The sequence below is a fragment of the Protobothrops mucrosquamatus genome, unplaced genomic scaffold, assembly GCF_001527695.2.
Source record: "Protobothrops mucrosquamatus isolate PMUCROS unplaced genomic scaffold, P.Mucros_1.0 scaffold_257, whole genome shotgun sequence".
Taxonomy (NCBI): Eukaryota; Metazoa; Chordata; class Lepidosauria; order Squamata; family Viperidae; genus Protobothrops; species Protobothrops mucrosquamatus.
This window is the reverse complement of record NW_015386333.1, coordinates 4,005,634-4,022,266: the sequence shown is the minus strand read 5'-3', so window position 1 is coordinate 4,022,266 and position 16,633 is coordinate 4,005,634. Positions and strand designations below refer to the sequence as shown.

General features: G+C 38.5%; 1 protein-coding gene across 1 annotated transcript in view; it reads left to right on the top strand.

Moving 5' to 3' along the window:
- Nucleotides 1-14,707, top strand: part of MRC2 (mannose receptor C type 2) — a 130,081-nt gene extending 115,374 nt beyond the window's left edge. The window contains exons 26-30 of the mRNA XM_015831512.1: nt 150-299; nt 12,004-12,123; nt 12,530-12,709; nt 13,549-13,575; nt 14,485-14,707. Of these exons, the coding sequence (XP_015686998.1) occupies nt 150-299; nt 12,004-12,123; nt 12,530-12,709; nt 13,549-13,575; nt 14,485-14,705 (698 nt within the window). The 3' untranslated portion in view covers nt 14,706-14,707. The remainder of the gene's footprint in view (nt 1-149; nt 300-12,003; nt 12,124-12,529; nt 12,710-13,548; nt 13,576-14,484) is intronic.
- Nucleotides 14,708-16,633: the final 1,926 nt, after the last annotated feature.

Genomic DNA, 16,633 nt, shown 5'->3' with positions numbered 1-16,633 from the left:
GAAGGAATGCTGAAATAAAGACTCTCTTCTCTCATCCCCTGAATTTTAATGAAGGGGTCAGAAAAAAAAACATTTTGTCATTTGTTTTTAATGACTAATACCAATGTAAGTATTTGCTAAGTTTCTTCTAACCAAGTATTCTACTTCAGGACCCCTTTCTTCACACAAGTGGAGCTACAATGGAAGTTGTCCTAAAACAATAGAAGATTCCTCTTGGGTTCCTTTCCGAAACCATTGCTATGCATTCCACATGGAAGTTATTCTAGGTCAGAAAGAAGCTGTGAAGAAATGCCAGAAAGGTGAACCTTACTAGAATTAATGGATTCTTGTCTGTTTGTTTTGACTATTACTTGTTGGAAGTGCTGCATATGATTAGAGCAGGGATCTTCAAACTTGGCCCTTTTATGACTTGTGGACTTCAACTCCCAGAATTCCTCAGCCAGGCAAGCTGGCTGAGGAATTCTGGGAGTTGGTCCTCAAGTCTATAAAAGGGCCAAGTTTGAAGACCCCTGGATTAGAGCATTGGAGGTCCAAAACCAGTGGCATTATCTTTTCATGAGCCCCTGATCCCAAATAAGTAGTAAGATATAGATGGGGATGAGGAACTATCCCCTCTTTTTCACTCTGCCTATTTTTTATATAAAGGACAGGTTAGATAACATTCTTCCATCTTTGGTATGACATGTATGCTATTTCTTATTCTTATTTTTATTTCTTATTCTGCCCATCAAAGATATCTAGCATATTTGATGGTTATTATTTTGTGTCAGACATTTTTTAAGAACATTCTTCCAAAATTCCAATATTTTATTGCATTCTCACCAAAGATAAAAGAATATTCTCTTTGATTTCCATCTCCTCGGCCTCATCTATATTTTCCCAACTTCTCACTGGATATTGAAAAGATATATGTGAGATTCTTATTTACTATTGTAAATTTTCAGATGTAATTCCTGCATGGATACTCATAAACAAATTATTGATGCTGAATAGAGATTGCCAAATGTTATTGCTTCATTGTTTCACCTGAATCACAGACTCATTTTAGCCCTGAGATAAATTCACCATAATTTCTTTTAAAATCTAATAAAACTTTGAAATTATGCCATTATCTTTTGTGAAAAAAAATTTCAAAAATTGATAGATATCTGTTTGCAAATTCCATCTTTTTTCTCTTGTCATATTAAATTGACATAGCATCAAAGAAACCATGAGACTTGTTCTAGTTGTTATTCCACTTTTTTTTCTAGATACAACACAACAATATATAAAAAATTCATTTCTCGCCCTTATGGGTGGTACATGTTTTCCTCAACAGTGGGTCCTCTACTAGAGGTATGGGAATTTGAGGGTTCTGCACAGGATTTTAGCTGCTCCTAGCACTCTGGTGCTTTGGAGAATAGGTTAACCACTGTTATCATGTCACCCCAGTCCTTCGTTTCATTAAACTAGACATACCCAATTTCTGCAACCATTCTTCGTTTGTTGTAGCCTCCAGTCCCCTAATAATCTTTATTGCTCTTCTCTGCACTCTTTCTGAGTCTCAACATCTTTTTTATATCATGCAATATTCCAAATGTGGTCTTATCAAGGCATTATAAAGTAGCACTAACACTTCATATGATATTGATTCTATCCCTTGTTAATACAGCTTATGACTATGTTAGCTTTTTTGCAGCTGCAGCACACCGCTGACTCATATATAGATCCAAGATCCTTTTCACAGTTACTATTATTGAGCCAGGAACTACCTATTCTATACTGTGCATTTGGGTTTTTTTGTTTTTGTTTTGCCTAAGTGTAAAACTTACTTTATCACCACTGAATTTCATTTTGTTAGATAGGGCCCAGTATTCAGGTTTGTCAGGATCCTTTTGTATCTTGATCCTATTTTCTGGAGTGTTGGCTGTTCCAGTCAGATTGGTGTTACCTGCAAATTTGATGAGTTCCCCTTCTATTCTTTCATCTAAATCATTTATGAAGATATGGAATAGTATTGGGCCTAAGACAGAATCTTGAGGTCCCCCACTGCATGCTTCTCTCCATGTAGATGCATTTCCATTAAGGACTACACATTGAATGTAGTTGCTCAGCCAGTTACAAATCCATCTGCTCTAATCCACATTTTTCTGTCTTATCAAATAATAGGTTGTGATCTACTTTATCAAATGCCTATCAAATGTCCAAGTAAATTATATCTACAGCATTTAGCTGGTCCACTAATTATGTGACATTGTAAAAAAAAAAGGGCAATAAGATTTTCTGGCATGATCTGTTTTTAACAAACGAATAGAAATGAAACGAAACAGAACAGAACAGAATAGAATAGATTAGATTAGAATAGAATACAAAGGGACCATGGAGGTCTTCTAGTCCAGCCCCCTGCTCAAGCAGGAGAACCTATACCATCTCAGACAAGTGACTGTCCAGTCTCTTCTTAAAAACCTCCAGTGATGGAGTGCCCACAATTTCTGAAGACAAACTGTTCCACTGGTTAATTGTCCTCACTGTTAGGAAGTTCCTCCTTAATTCCAGGTTGCTTCTCTCTTTGATCAGTTTCCAACCATTGTTTCTTGTCCTGCCCTCTGGTGCTTTGGAGAATAATTTGACCCCCTCTTCTTTGTGGCAGCCCCTCAAATACTGAATATTGCTATCTATCACCCCTATTTCTTCTTTTCTTTAGACTAGCCAAACCCAAGTCCTGCAGCCGTTCTTCATATGTTTTAATCTCCAGGCCTTTGATCATCTTAGTTGCTCTTGTCTGTACTGTTTCCAAAGTCTCAACATCTTTTTTGTAGTATAGTGACCAAAATTGGTTGCAGTATTCCAGGTGTGGTCTCACTAGGGTTTTATAAAGCAGTACTAATACTTCGTGCGATCTTGATTCTATGCCTCTGTTTATACAATCCAGGACTGTATTAGCTTTTTTGGCTGTTGCTGCACACTGTTGGCTCATAGTCAAGTGATCATCCCCTAGGACTCCAAGGTCCCTCTCACATTTGCTGTTTTTGAACCAGGTCTCGCCTAATCTGTATTTAAACCTTTGATTTTTCCTGCCTAAATGTAAAATGTTGCTTTTTTCCACATTAAATTTCATTTTGTTGGATAGGGTCCATTGTTCAAGTCTGTCAAGATCTTTTTGGATCCTGAGCTTGTCTTCTGGAGTGTTGGCTATTTTGCCAGTTTAATGTCATCTGCAAATTTGATGAGATTCCTCATCCTTTTATTCCCTCATCTAAGTCATTTATGAAAATATTGAAGAGTACTGGGCATAAGACAGAACCTTATGGTATCCTACTGCTTACTTTCCTCCATATAGAACTATTCATTGAGTACAGTTTCTCAGCCAGTTACAAATCCATCTGGTGGTGATGTTGTCTATCTCACATTTTTCTAGCTTACCAAGAAGTAGGTTATGGTCTACTTTGTTGAATGCCTTGCTGAAGTCTAAGTATATTATGTCCACAACATTTTGCTGGTCTACTAATTTAATCACTTTGTTAAATAATGAAATCAGATTGCTTTGGCATGATCTATTTTTAACAAACCCATGCTGGCTTCTAGTTATAACTTTATTTGTTTTTAGATATTCGCATATCTGTTTTTTTATTATCTTTTCCAGTATCTTTCCAGGTATTGATGTTAGGCTGATTGGTCTGTAGTTTCCTGGGTCTGTTTTTTTCCCTTTTTTGAAGATGGGAACCACATCAGATCTTTCCCAATTCTCTGGTAGTTCCCCCGTGTTCCAAGATTTTTTAAAGATACAATGGTTCTGAAATAACATCTGCCAGTTCCTTCAGAACTCTGGGATGTAATCCATCAGGTTCCAGTGATTTATATTTATGAAGATCAGATAGGTGTTCTCTAACCATTTTCTTGCTTATTGTGATTTTTATTTCTAGTCTGTCTTTTACAGTTAGGTTTTTGGTAGATTGGGCTTTTTTTTGCATGAAGACTGATGGAAAGATGAGTTAAGCAGTTTTGCTTTCTCTCTGCTGCCTGCTACTTTCTCTCTGCCACCTCTTACTCCAGGAAAAACCAAGAAAGTCCAGTTTCCTTTTGACAAAGCACCTTTGGGACACCCATCACCTGGATGATTGAGAATCTCCCTAGACATCCAACTCCATATCCCTTCCCTGTACTTTTATAATATTGCTTTTTGATCCCTTCAAATAATGTCCTAGAACTTGTCTATGGAGATTCTCAGTGATTCAGGTCATGGTTGTTTCAAAGGTGCTTTTCAAAAGGCAACTGGGCTTTCTTGTTTTTTCTTTGAAGACGTTTCACTTCTCATCCAAGAAGCTGCTTCAGTTCTTCAGAATTCTGGGAGGGTTTTTTTTTTCCTTTTGAAGATATTTGGCTTCTCATTGAAGAAGCTTCTTCAGTTCTGAGGAGACTTCTTGGATGAGAAGCAATACCTTCAAAGGAAAAAAAATAAAAAAAAGTCCAGTTGGCTTTTGAAAAGCATCTTTGGGTCTTGTTGCTGTGCTTTCTACTATGTGTGTTACTTCCTTGCCATCTTCTCTTTTAAGTGAACCTACTGTTTCCTTGACTTTTTCTTGTTATTTATATGTTGAAAGAAACTATTTTTAATATCTTTGACTTTTGTTGCAAATCTTTGTTCATTCTGAGCCTTTGCTTTCCTGACATCATCTTTGCAGATTTGGGCTATCTGCTGATACTCTGCCTTAGTTATGTGTCACTCTTTCCATTTTTTGTACTTGTCCTTTTTGTCTTTCAGTTTGCCAAAGAAATCTTTGTGCAACCATGCTGGTTTCTTCTTGGATTTCTTGTTTTTCTTTTTCAATGGTATTGTGCTGGACTGGGCTTTTATGATCATATTTTTCAGAGTTTCTCATGCTTCTTGAGTTATTTTCCCGTTTAGGATTTTCATCCATGGATTTTTTTTCTTAGACTCTCTCTGAGTTTGTTAAAATCAGCTCTTTTGAAGTTTAAGACACTGGCTGGATTATATTCTATTGCTTGTGTTTGCATTATATTGAATTCCAATTTAACATGGTCACTCTTGTCCAAAGTTCTGGCAACTTCAACTACTTCTATTAGTAAGAATTAGGTCCAATATAGCTTTTCCTCTAATTCCTCTCTCTATCTTTTGGATGACAAAGTTGTCAGCTCGGTTGGTTAGGAATCAACTGGGAGACAAACTCTGGTTGCAGAGTTTGTCTCCCAGTTGATATCAGAGTAGTTAAAGTCTCCCATTACTACTGTGATATATTTCCTATGTACATTTGTTAATTGTTTACAAAAAACTTCATCTATTTCTTCTGCTCGGTTGAGTGCCTGTAGTATATGCTTATAGCAATGTCGTTCTTTTTTCCTTTTATATTGACCCATATGGATTCTAGGAGGTTTTCGTCCTTGGTTTTATGGATTTCTGTAGAGATGTAATGATCGTTTATATATAATGCAAGTCCACGTCCTCTTTTGTTAAGTCTGTTTCTATTGAATAGTTTGTATCCTTCCATCAGTACATTCCAGTCATGAGTTTCATCCCACCATGTTTCAGTAATGGCAACTATATCATATTTACCTTCATGTATTAGTACTTCAAGTTCACCTTGTTTGTTCCCTAAATTCTGAACGTTCATGTATAGGCATTTGAGTCCTTTATGGGTCTTGGGTATGTTTCTTATATCTCCTACTTTGTATCTGAGTTTCCATCCTTTCCATCACTCTCTACTTCATTGTGTTTTTCCTTTTCTTCTTCTTTCTCTTTACTCCCTACCTCCTTATATGATTGGTTATCTAGTGGTTTTTGCTTAGAATTAGGTTCTAAAGGTCTTGAAGATTGACCCTCTCCCCCCTCAATTTTAATTTAAAGCCCTTCTGATAAGATGAACCAGTTGTTTTCCAAATATATTCTTTCCAGTTCTTGTGAGGTTCACTCCATCCCTTCCCAGTAAGTAGCCCTTCATGTAGGTAAGGCAGACCATGGTCTAGGAAATCGAAGTTCTTTTAATGACACCACTTTTTAAGCCAGTGGTTTTTTTTCTAAAATCCTTTGCTCCCTCATTGGATGTTGGCCTTTTGTTGGAAATATAGATGAAAAGACCACTTGAGCTCCTAATTCTTTAACTGCCTTCCCTAGCTGTTCATAATCTCTTGTTATTGTTTTTAGATTCATTGGAGTGGGCTAGGATAGATACTGTGTTTCTCCGAAAATAAGACCAGGTCTTATATTTATTTTTGGTCCAAAAGACCCATTAAGGCTTATTTTCGAGGGATCTTATTTTTCCAGGAGTCGGTGAGTGTGTGGGGGCTGAAGGTATCCTGCAGTAGCCGCAGCCCACCACCTTTTGGCTGGCACACTCAGGGTGTGAAGCACAGGTGAGTGAGAGATGCCACCATGAGGTGAGGCGAGACAGGTGGTGGGGGATGGAGCTGCCCCACGCACCTTGCACTCATGCTTGCCCGTGGCAGTGCTTCCCAGGGCAGTGCCAGTGGAACGTGCCCTTCAGGCAATGAGAGCAGCACAGACAGGCGGGAGCAGCTGAAGGACTGGGTGGCATGCACCTCCCCTGCCCTGTGTGGCTTCGGCAGGTGTCTGACAGGCAAAGAGTGCTGACAGTGCTGCTGCTGTGAGGTGAGGTGAGGCAGGTGGGGGTGGAACTGTTACATCTCAGGGCCCCCGCAACCAGGTCACTCCCTGCTCGGCGACCACCTGTTCATTGATCCAGCTGCCCACCTCTTTCCTTTCACTCCCCTCCTGAGCTGGACTGCCATGCTATGGAGGGTGGGTGGGGGAGGCTTGGCCCCCTTACCTGGTCCCCCTCCACCATTTCAGAGCTAGCGGGCAGTGATGGCGAAAGGCTTCCAGCACCGGTGCACAACAGCCGCGTCCACCACTGCCCTGCTTTGCCCTGCCCTGCAGATCACTTGCCTATTGGCAGTTGTCGTCTCCTCCGCCTGCCACTTGGGTTTTACGGTGCCGCCTCGTACTGCCTGCTCCCTGTTCACTGCCTGTATTGTATGGTTTAAATGTCGGCAGCTCTGGAGGCCGGTAGTAGGCTTTCTGTGGCTGAAGTCACAGCAGCGCGATCTTCAAAGCACCCCTATCGCCAGCCCTGGTATAACTGTCTTGTGGCTGTGTGGGCTGTGTGGGCAGAGCCAGATGGTTGAAACTCGCAGCCCTGGGATGATGCAGAGAGCCTACCACCGGCTTCCAGAGCTGCCGACATTTAAACCATACAATATAGGCATGAATGGGGAGCAGGGTGGGAGGAGGCGAAGCAGGGGCTGTGGATCATTGAACAGGCAGGGGTTCATTGCCGAGCGGTGAGTGGCCTGGCTGTAGGGGCCCTAAGGTGCGCGGGGGCATGGGGCAGCTCCCCCCCATCTACCTCGCTTCACCTCGTGGCAGGGGCACTAGAGCATTGTACAGCCTCCTGTCCCGTTGTGGCAGCAAGCAACCAGATGATGTGATGAAGTGGGCAGGCTCTTAACTAGGGTTTATTTTGGGGGTAGGGCTTATATTAGGCGCATGCTAAAAATCATGCCAGGGCTTATTTTCTGGGTGCATCTTATTTTTTGGGAAACATAGTAATAGCGGCTTTGCTCTTGATTGCTGTTTTCTTCTAAAAGTGACATGTTTCCATCGGTCTTCCTCTTTAGGTTCATGTATAGGGTCAATTTTTTGGAAGCTGTTTGTTCCCAATTGTGTTCCATTTGGATGTATCAATTGTCTTCTTTTTGTTCATATATGAGGTCTTCTTTTAAGAAGCTGTTTGCTCCCTATTGTGTTTTATTTTGGTGCAGTCTTCTTGTTTAGGTTGGAGAATCTCACTTTGTTCATTGAGTTTCAGAGTGGCTAGAGTTGCTTCTAGACCCTTTACTTTTTCTTCTAGTAATTCATATGATTTACATTTGATATATATATATATATATATATATATATATATATATAGTTTGGGTCTTCTGTGGGCATAAGCTCAAAGATATGACATATTTTGCAAGTCAAAATGTCAGCCTCTATGTCCATAATTTTTTTTGTCTGTTAAAAAATTTAAAATTTCTAAAAAAATATTTTTCCTGTTATGAAGTGTCACTTTACAATAGTTTACAAAAGTACTTGACCATTTGTTCTCTGTCTTCAAAAATTCATTACTGTCTTCCCTGCTTTAAGTGTCTATCTTAAAATTTCATCTTTTAAATTGGATTTCTCAATTCTCCAACAATCAATTAGATAAATGTACAAATATTACACATGAAATATTATTGCTGCTATGTATACCTGGCATGTCTTAAAATGATTTGAATTTATTCTAGGCTTTTAAGAATAAACTTTTCATTGACTGTACTTTGTTCCTTGTTGCTTTTCCCTTCTGAAACTCCCAGCCCTCATCAAAGCCATCAGTGCCCACAAATCTCTCCCCTATAATGATCCCTAAATTCTTAATATTCTTGTTCACCTCCTAACCAACTCCCCACCTTGTTCTGGCCCCTTTACGCTTTAAATGGGGAAGGGTTTTGCTGCCCAATAAAATTTATCCTTACCTTAATAAATTAGCTATAATTTAACTATATTTCTTTACGTCCTGATGCAAATTAAAGTTTTATATATTATACTACCATGTTTCCCTGAAAAATAAGACACAGTCTTTTTTTTTTTTTAGCCTCCAAAGGAGGTACCAGGTTTTATTTTTGGGGTGTCTTTTCCATGGTCTTACCTCACTGCGGCAGCACTGACAGCTCCATCCAGCTGGTCCACTTCTGCGGCTGAAAAAAATGCCTCTGCAATTGAGAATGAAGCTCCGGATTGATGCACATAGAGCCTCCCGGCCTGCATTTTGGATTGAATCTGTAGCTCAGTTCTTGGCTGCAGAGACTTTCCAGAAGGTCTCTGATGGCGAAATGCAGGCCAGGGGAATCTGAAGCTCCATTCTCAGCTGCAGAGGCCTTTCCTGAAAGCCTCTGATGGAGAAATGCAGGCTGGGGGCGCCGCAAAAGAAGTGGGCCAGCGAGGCAGGTGTCGATTCATGGGAGGCCTGGCTGCCACGGTAAGTGGGTGCAGTGTGCATGGAGCAGTTGCACCCCCCCCACCCTAGCTTAATTTTTAGGTGTGCACCTCACCCCAAAACTAGGGGTTATTTTGGGGGTAGGGCTTATATTAGGCCCATCTCCAAAGGTCAAGCTAGGGCTTATTTTCAGGACAGGTCTTACTTTTGGGAAAACACGGTACTTCCTAACTGGTCAATATGGTTTCCTTTATTATATTTACCTTTTGATCATCCTTTTGGAACTGTGTCTATTTTAATGTTCAAATTCTTCATTTTGTCAACATCATGGGAATCTTCAAGTCTGCCAGAATTTGATTCAAGGCCTGAATAATAGAAATTATCTCTGTTCTTTGTAGTTGTAAAAGTTACCATGGACATCTCCATTCACAGCAATTTCCCATTTCTATCAACAGTTCTGTTATAGACTTGAATGCAATTACATTTTGTAGAATAGTTTGATGAATGTCCCCACTTCATTTTCTTCAGCCTGTGAGCTTCCTAAGAATTTTATCTCTGGTACATTAATTTAGAAACTTAATTACAATAACTCTTGATTTTATTTTAACTTTGCAAGCCTGTAATTTTGAATTCTTTGACTATGTATGCCCTTTTCAGACAAATGTAGATCTAGGAAGAGATTATTACCTTTGTTTCTATATAATTTATCATGGTATTGTTCTGTTTTTTTTCATCTGCTATGTTATTTAGGATCTGCCAGAGGCATTTTAAGACTCATAATGTCTTTCTCAATTATTTTTTATGCTAGAGGCTGTTTTGTACTTGAAACATGGCCTGACTACAGGTAGTTCTCAATTTACAACCACAATTGAGCCCAAAATATCTGTTGCTAAGTGAGACAGTTGTTAAATGCTCCATTTTATGACCTTTCTTGTCACAGTTGTTAAGTGAATCACTGCAGTTGTTACGTTAGTAACACAGTTGTTAAGTGAATCTGACTTCCCCATTGACTTTGCTTGTCAGAAGGTCACAAAAGATGATCACATGACCCCGGGACACTGCAACTGTCATAAATATGAGTTAGGTGCCAAACATCTGAATTTTGATCACCTGACTATGGGGATGCTGTAATGGTCATAAGTGTGAAAAATGGTCATAAGTCACTTTTTCAGTGCTATTGCAACTTTGAATGGTCACTAAATGAACTAATTGAAATGTAAGTCGAGGACTACTTGTAGATATCTGAGCAATGTCTTATAACTTTTTTGGTAAAACTTTGGTAAAACTTTGAACTATTTATTGATTCTCTTCAGACATTACATACCTGCTACATCTTCTTTTACTGAATAAAGGATTTCTCCCACTCCAGCTTCAGATCCTGAATAAATTAATATAACAAATGTTCGATATTGTTTAAGATCTCTCTGGGGTGATAGGATATCTTGGAGGCTGTAGGCAGCAATTTGTCCTCATCTTCCTCTTCTCAGCTTGAGGACTTTTATTTGTTTCTGTCTCTTTCATGCAAGTTCTGACACTTTTTTGCTTCTTGTGAAGCATCTCTCCTGGACAGTTTGCATTTCTCAGTTACTTTAGAATGGAACTCAGTACAGATAAGCAGTTGATAATAGCTAAAAAGAGCAGGTTAAGTTACAAGCAGGGCGTTCAGCATCAGCATCTTCCATAGACACTTTTGCATCTGTTTCTTACAACTGGGCAGCTTGAAGCAAATCAAAAAATCTCTGATTCAGTCCAGGTCAAAGAGGAAGATTTTTGGAAGCACAATCTAGGCCTCCAAGCAATCCTATTTTGTAAAATTGGCAACAAGATTTCTTTTTAAGGATTACAGCTAAGTAATGTACTTATGTATGTATGCATGCATTTATTTATTACATATGTTTGCTGCCCATCTCGCTTCCACGTGACTCCAGGTGGCTTCCAACTAGAACTTGGAAAACTGTGAGTTCTAGTCATGTATTAGCCATGAAAGCCAGCTGGATGATTTTGGGCCAGTCACGCTCTCTCAGCCCAACTCACCTCACAGGGTGGTTGTTGTGAGGAATATAGGAGGAAGAAAGTGTTCTGGATATGTCTGCCACCTTGAATTATTTGTAAAAATAATAAAGATGGGATACAAATGATGGATGGATGGATGAATAGCATATATGCAGTTGGTTGGTGGGATGGAGTGGTGGTGAAAATCCAGGTTCAAGTTTTCTGAGGAATCATTTCATCCTGATAAGATTAGCCTATCAATCCATGCTGTCACAAGAATAATACTACGGACCCTGCAGTTAAGGCATTCTGGCTGGCAAGGCCCCAGAGAAAGGGCCATTTCTCTGGAATACTATTCCCCCCAGATGAGATCAGTACTTACCCTTTCAATTTTCTGAAAGGGCCTGAAGACCTGCCACTGCCAACTGACCTAGGACCCCAATAAGTCTCAGTTGCTCCATTCTTCTCCATCTTGGTCAATTTAATTTTAACTGTATTTTAAATTTATGGTCTCTATTTTTAAAAAATTATATATGGTATTTTTATTGAATGTTTGTACACTGTTTACAGTTGGCTTTGATGAGATAGATGGCATATAAGTTTGATAATTTTTAAAAAAATCAAAATCAGCAGGATGATAAATATGGCATCTTGACTAAAATCCCATCCTTTTATATCTGCTGTGTTGTCAAACACACATATAAAAGAGGTAGAGCATTGATTATGATGCTGCCATTTTGTAGAGTTGGACCCTCCCAGCAGATACCCATGTATGTGAAGTTGTGTTTCTTGTAAACGTCAGTCTTACAGAAATTCACCAAATGCATTTATTCACAAGAATAAATATGCAATATATTCTAGAATTAAAAAACACAATTGTAAAATATATTGCATATTTATTCTGGTGAATAGCCTTCATATGAGGAGAATTGCGTAATTTAAGGGCCTCTGAACTACGGCAAAGTTTCTCTCTCCCAGTGAAGTGTAAACTGTTCTGTAATTTTTCAGGCTGTTGCATCTCTTCTATTCTCCACAGTTGGAGGTATGATGCTGTCCATTCTAGATGAGATGGAGAATATCTTTATTTGGCAACATCTACAAGTTTATGAGAGCCAAGCCAAAGGAGTATGGCTGGGGATGTCCTTTAATCCCAAAGGTAAATCAAGCAGAATTGAGAGACTGCTTTACTGTTTAGCACTTAGACAACTTTGATAACTTTGAAATTGATTTGTAGCAATGTGCTTTGCTGGAAAGTCATTCTCTGAAAGTATACTTTGACAGTGTACTTATTAGCTTTATATCCCTCTGTTTCTCCAAAGGTGGTTTACATGGGATCTTTCTTTACTTTTTCTCCCACAAAAATAAACCCATGAACTTGGCTGGGTTGACAAAGAGTGACTGGGTGTGGGTGGTGCATTCCCAGTCCTGGTCAAATGTTTTAATGATTATGCTACTGCCTTTTGCTACTTTCCAACATTTGGTGGTCTAAGGAGATTCTCATGTATTACTCTAGAATGGCTCTTTCATTAATCACACAAAGCATGTTTCTCCCTTCTGCACAGGGGGCACACTTGTGTGGCATGACAGCACAGCTGTAAACTATTCTAACTGGGGACAACATGACACAGGACCAAGCATGATCAGCCCAAATAGCTGCTATTGGATCCAGAGCAGCAATGGGGTATGGCGTCTGGGCTCTTGTTCAAATGTAACAATGGGAGTCATCTGTAAGACAACTCGAGGTGAGGAAATGAATTAAATTTGTCGAGATAAAATCAGGGCAGGCTTTTAATGGCCCTAAGGTGAACTGCAGCATTAGAGAATGCAAACTGGAGCTGGAAGTTCTTACCTATCCATATATTTTAGGACAAGAGCAAATTATAACAGATACTATTTTATGGTTGGAACGATCTGTTTTTATAGGGGGAAAGCAAATATTTTCATGAAGACGTGCGGATGAATTTGAGGAGTCAGGAAGACTTTGGGCCAGTGGGCAGATAAGTGGCTGATTGGTTTAGACAAGATTTGGGTTGTATAGTTCTTTACTTTCCTGTAAATTGTGGTTGGTTTGTGGTAGCCTTAAGTTAGAATTGGGTCTTTGATTGGACCAACTAAAATTGAAAGAATCTGCAATATTCTGCAGGTTTATGGAATTCTTTAAGAGGCAAAATGAAAAAGAGTTAAAAGAGAAACCCTTATTAGATAAAGGGGAGACAGTGAGTGGATTACACATAATCGTTTCCATTCTGCCTGATTAAGCATTGTAGGAATCTAGAAAGATTTGCATATGTTCACATTTTTCTAAGTTGGATTAATTAAAGTATTTTAATTTGTTTAATATTATGATGGAGGACAAAAATTAAGGGCTCAACTACATGTAAATATGATCTACCTCCTTGTGAGTATGTGACTAAATTGGAGATACGTAGTTTGAAATCAAGAAATATTTGATCACAACTCAGGAGATGCTACAGCAGAATATGAGTCATTATGGAATAGCTTGAACAGCATTAGAGAGGTAGGTCAAATGATATTGGGACAGGAAGCTGACATTTTTATTTCTTTGTATTTTCCATGGCAGTGAAAGGAAGCTCCATCTCCAAATCAGGTATGCTTTGCCCCTTTATAGCCTACTTGGGTTGCCTAACCCAACACACCTATTAATACCACTGTTGAAATTAATAGGGTGAAAGTTGCTCTAATTAGGTTTTGCATATGAGTGCTCAAACTGAATAAAAAACAGAAGATAAACCAAACTAATAAAAAATAAATATATTCTGCACTGTGGGTATGGCAAGTATTTGAAGAAGATTGTTCAACTTAATGATTCCCCCTACTTAAATTATATTAGGTAAGTGTAACAAAGGCAGATAGCATGCTAGAAATAGACTTTCTTTAATTCTTCATCCTGCCTCCTGCCCTGTTCTTTTACCACCAACACCAACCTGCCTTAGATGTGAAAAAAGCATTGACTTGAGAATTATAATCAGGATTAGGTCATTTTAAATAGGACTGGAGAGTCCATTGACTTTACCAAAGATGATGCTTTGATATCTCTTCATATTTGGGGGGGGGGGGGGAGTAAGAGACATGTAGTTTATAATTTTGCATGGATGCTACCATGGGGTTTGTAGTCCATGATGCCTTGTATGGAAAAAGTTTGTAGAGCATCATTTACTATTGAAGAGAAAGTCCTTTAGATTTTATCTGTTATTATTTGAAAGAAAGTGGTAGAAATAATTGAACAAGTTGAATTTAGCACATCTATATATAATTGCAGATTATGGCTATTTTGAATAGTTTGACAAAGTCTACGAGTAAGCAAAGTATTTAGATGAAATATACACTGTTTCTAAATAGATTGGAATCTCCCAACTTCAGTGATACATCTCTTAGTGTTCATCAAGTTGTTGTTATTGGTCAGTTTTACACACAAAATTATTTTGCTCATTCTTCTTTGAATACGGTTTAGCTACAAAATGGATCTTTCCTCCTAACCTTTCTCTTTTTACTGCAGCTTTCCTGGAAAACACAAAAACCATTGTTGTAGTCATCCTCTCCTCTCTAGCACTCTGTGTACTGGTAGCTGTTGCCTTCTATCTGTATAAGCGCAGATGGATTTCAGAACGAGGGACATTTGAGAGTGCTCGCTATAGCCGCACCAATGCAAGTCCTAGTGAATCTGCTGAGAAGAACATCCTGGTATCTGATATGGAGATGAATGAACAACAAGACTAATGGTGAATCTGTCAAGTGTGGGAGTGGGGGTGGGGGTGGGGAACAGGGATGAGAGGGTCACAAGTACCTGTCATGAACAGTCTCAAAAACAAGCCTCTCAGGAGAGCAGAACACAACTGCTGAGTCACAGCAGAAGAGTTGAAAGGCAGGGCAGCAACCCACTAAAGAGATGTGGAGAAATACAAAATGGAGCTTTGTAAGAAATTCCAGCTTTTACCTTTATCCTACTCAGAGAAGAGAAAACTGATGGTTGATCTCTTGGAAGGAAAATCTCATTTTGGAACCTATAATCTCTAGGTAGCTGTACAGCTTCTTCACATCTCTTTAGAGACTTAGTATATAAGCATTTTTCTCTCTCTGATAATAATAGCAAAACAAGTATTTTGCTGTATCTTTTCATCTTGCTCTTCCTTTCCTGTTCTGTCTGTTTCTTTCTGTGATGTCTTCCATTACTTCTCAGAGCCATGTGAAAGGCCCTTGAATTCTTTTGGTTGAGACCAGATCTTCTATTCCACTGCTGCCCAGCGACTTTTTCTTTTCTAAGCCTTGATACTACCATGAAACCTATTGCCATAGAAAGCCTTTTCCCAAAATCATTGAAAGCAGCATCATTGAACTTTCATATTTACAAGCGCCAGCTTCATGATAGAAATATTTATAGCGGTGCTTAAAAGCTGGTGAATCTCTTTGAAGGTTCAATATTTCTGCATAATGTCTTGACTCATTTGTTTAATTGGTTTCTTTATCTAGTTTAAGGACATGTGGAGAACAGATCATGGTTTAGACTATATTTATGTATAAATATTGAAAGGGTTCACAAACTTTTAAGCACCAGTATAGATAGATTTATTTTATTAAATTTATGGGTGGCAAATAAATTTAATAAATGAATGCTTTGGGGTAACAAAATAAGGATGTTAAATGTTTTGGCAGTTAGATACTTCATACAATACTGCATAAAAATGGCCAGAGTATTGTGTAATTACTATTCATTGATTATAAAACACATGTGTTAAGAAAATGCGGTAGGTGTGGCATTTGGATCTTTATATCTCTGAGAGAAGAATAATCAGAATGAGAAGGTTGTACTGAGGGATTACATTTCCCCAGATGAAATAATGTTTGAGCACTTAAAATGAATAAAGGCAGCCAAAGCAGTAATTGCCCTATGTAATAACACAAATAAGAAACAATAATGCACTTATTGTTTAAAACTGATATTGCACAAAGATATCATCCAAATTTTGGAACCCAATGTGCTCAGTATCTGAGTTTCATCACAATCACAAAATGAGCAGCACGACACCACTGCTTTTGTGTGAGAGACATCATATTGTATGTGTGTAGAAGCAGAGTTTGTATTATGACATTTGGATGCCCTTCTCAATATTTTATTTCTCCCCCTACTTTGGGCAGTCATGTTTCAGCAACAGAAAGCTGGCCTGTGAATTCCCCATGGGTTTAAAATCATTTGGAAAAAAGTAAATCCTTTATTTTTATTTAAAAATAGCATATAGGCTGCTGGGCAACTTAAGGCTTGGATGCCAGATGCTAAGAACCAATGAAAAAATACTGTACCTGCTTAGAATAGTGGCTTTTTATTATAATAATTATTTACAGAAATAAAGAATAAAAGGAGCCTCATTTAAAACAGGCACCCTGTAAGAGCCTTTCTATTTTACGTTTTTGTTTCTAATTAAATATTTCTGAGTGGTGACTGTTTCAATGAAGTGGGGATAAATATTTTTACAACTTAGATACTTAAGGAATTTTATTATATATGAAAACAGAATTTTCACTTAAGCTGGATATTAAGTGTTTGTAAAAAAAAAAGGTATACTTATGACATTTAGATACCTGAATACATTCCAGACCAACAAACAGTAAGGGAAGTTTCAAAAGCAAATCTAACTTTCCCGTTTCCTTTT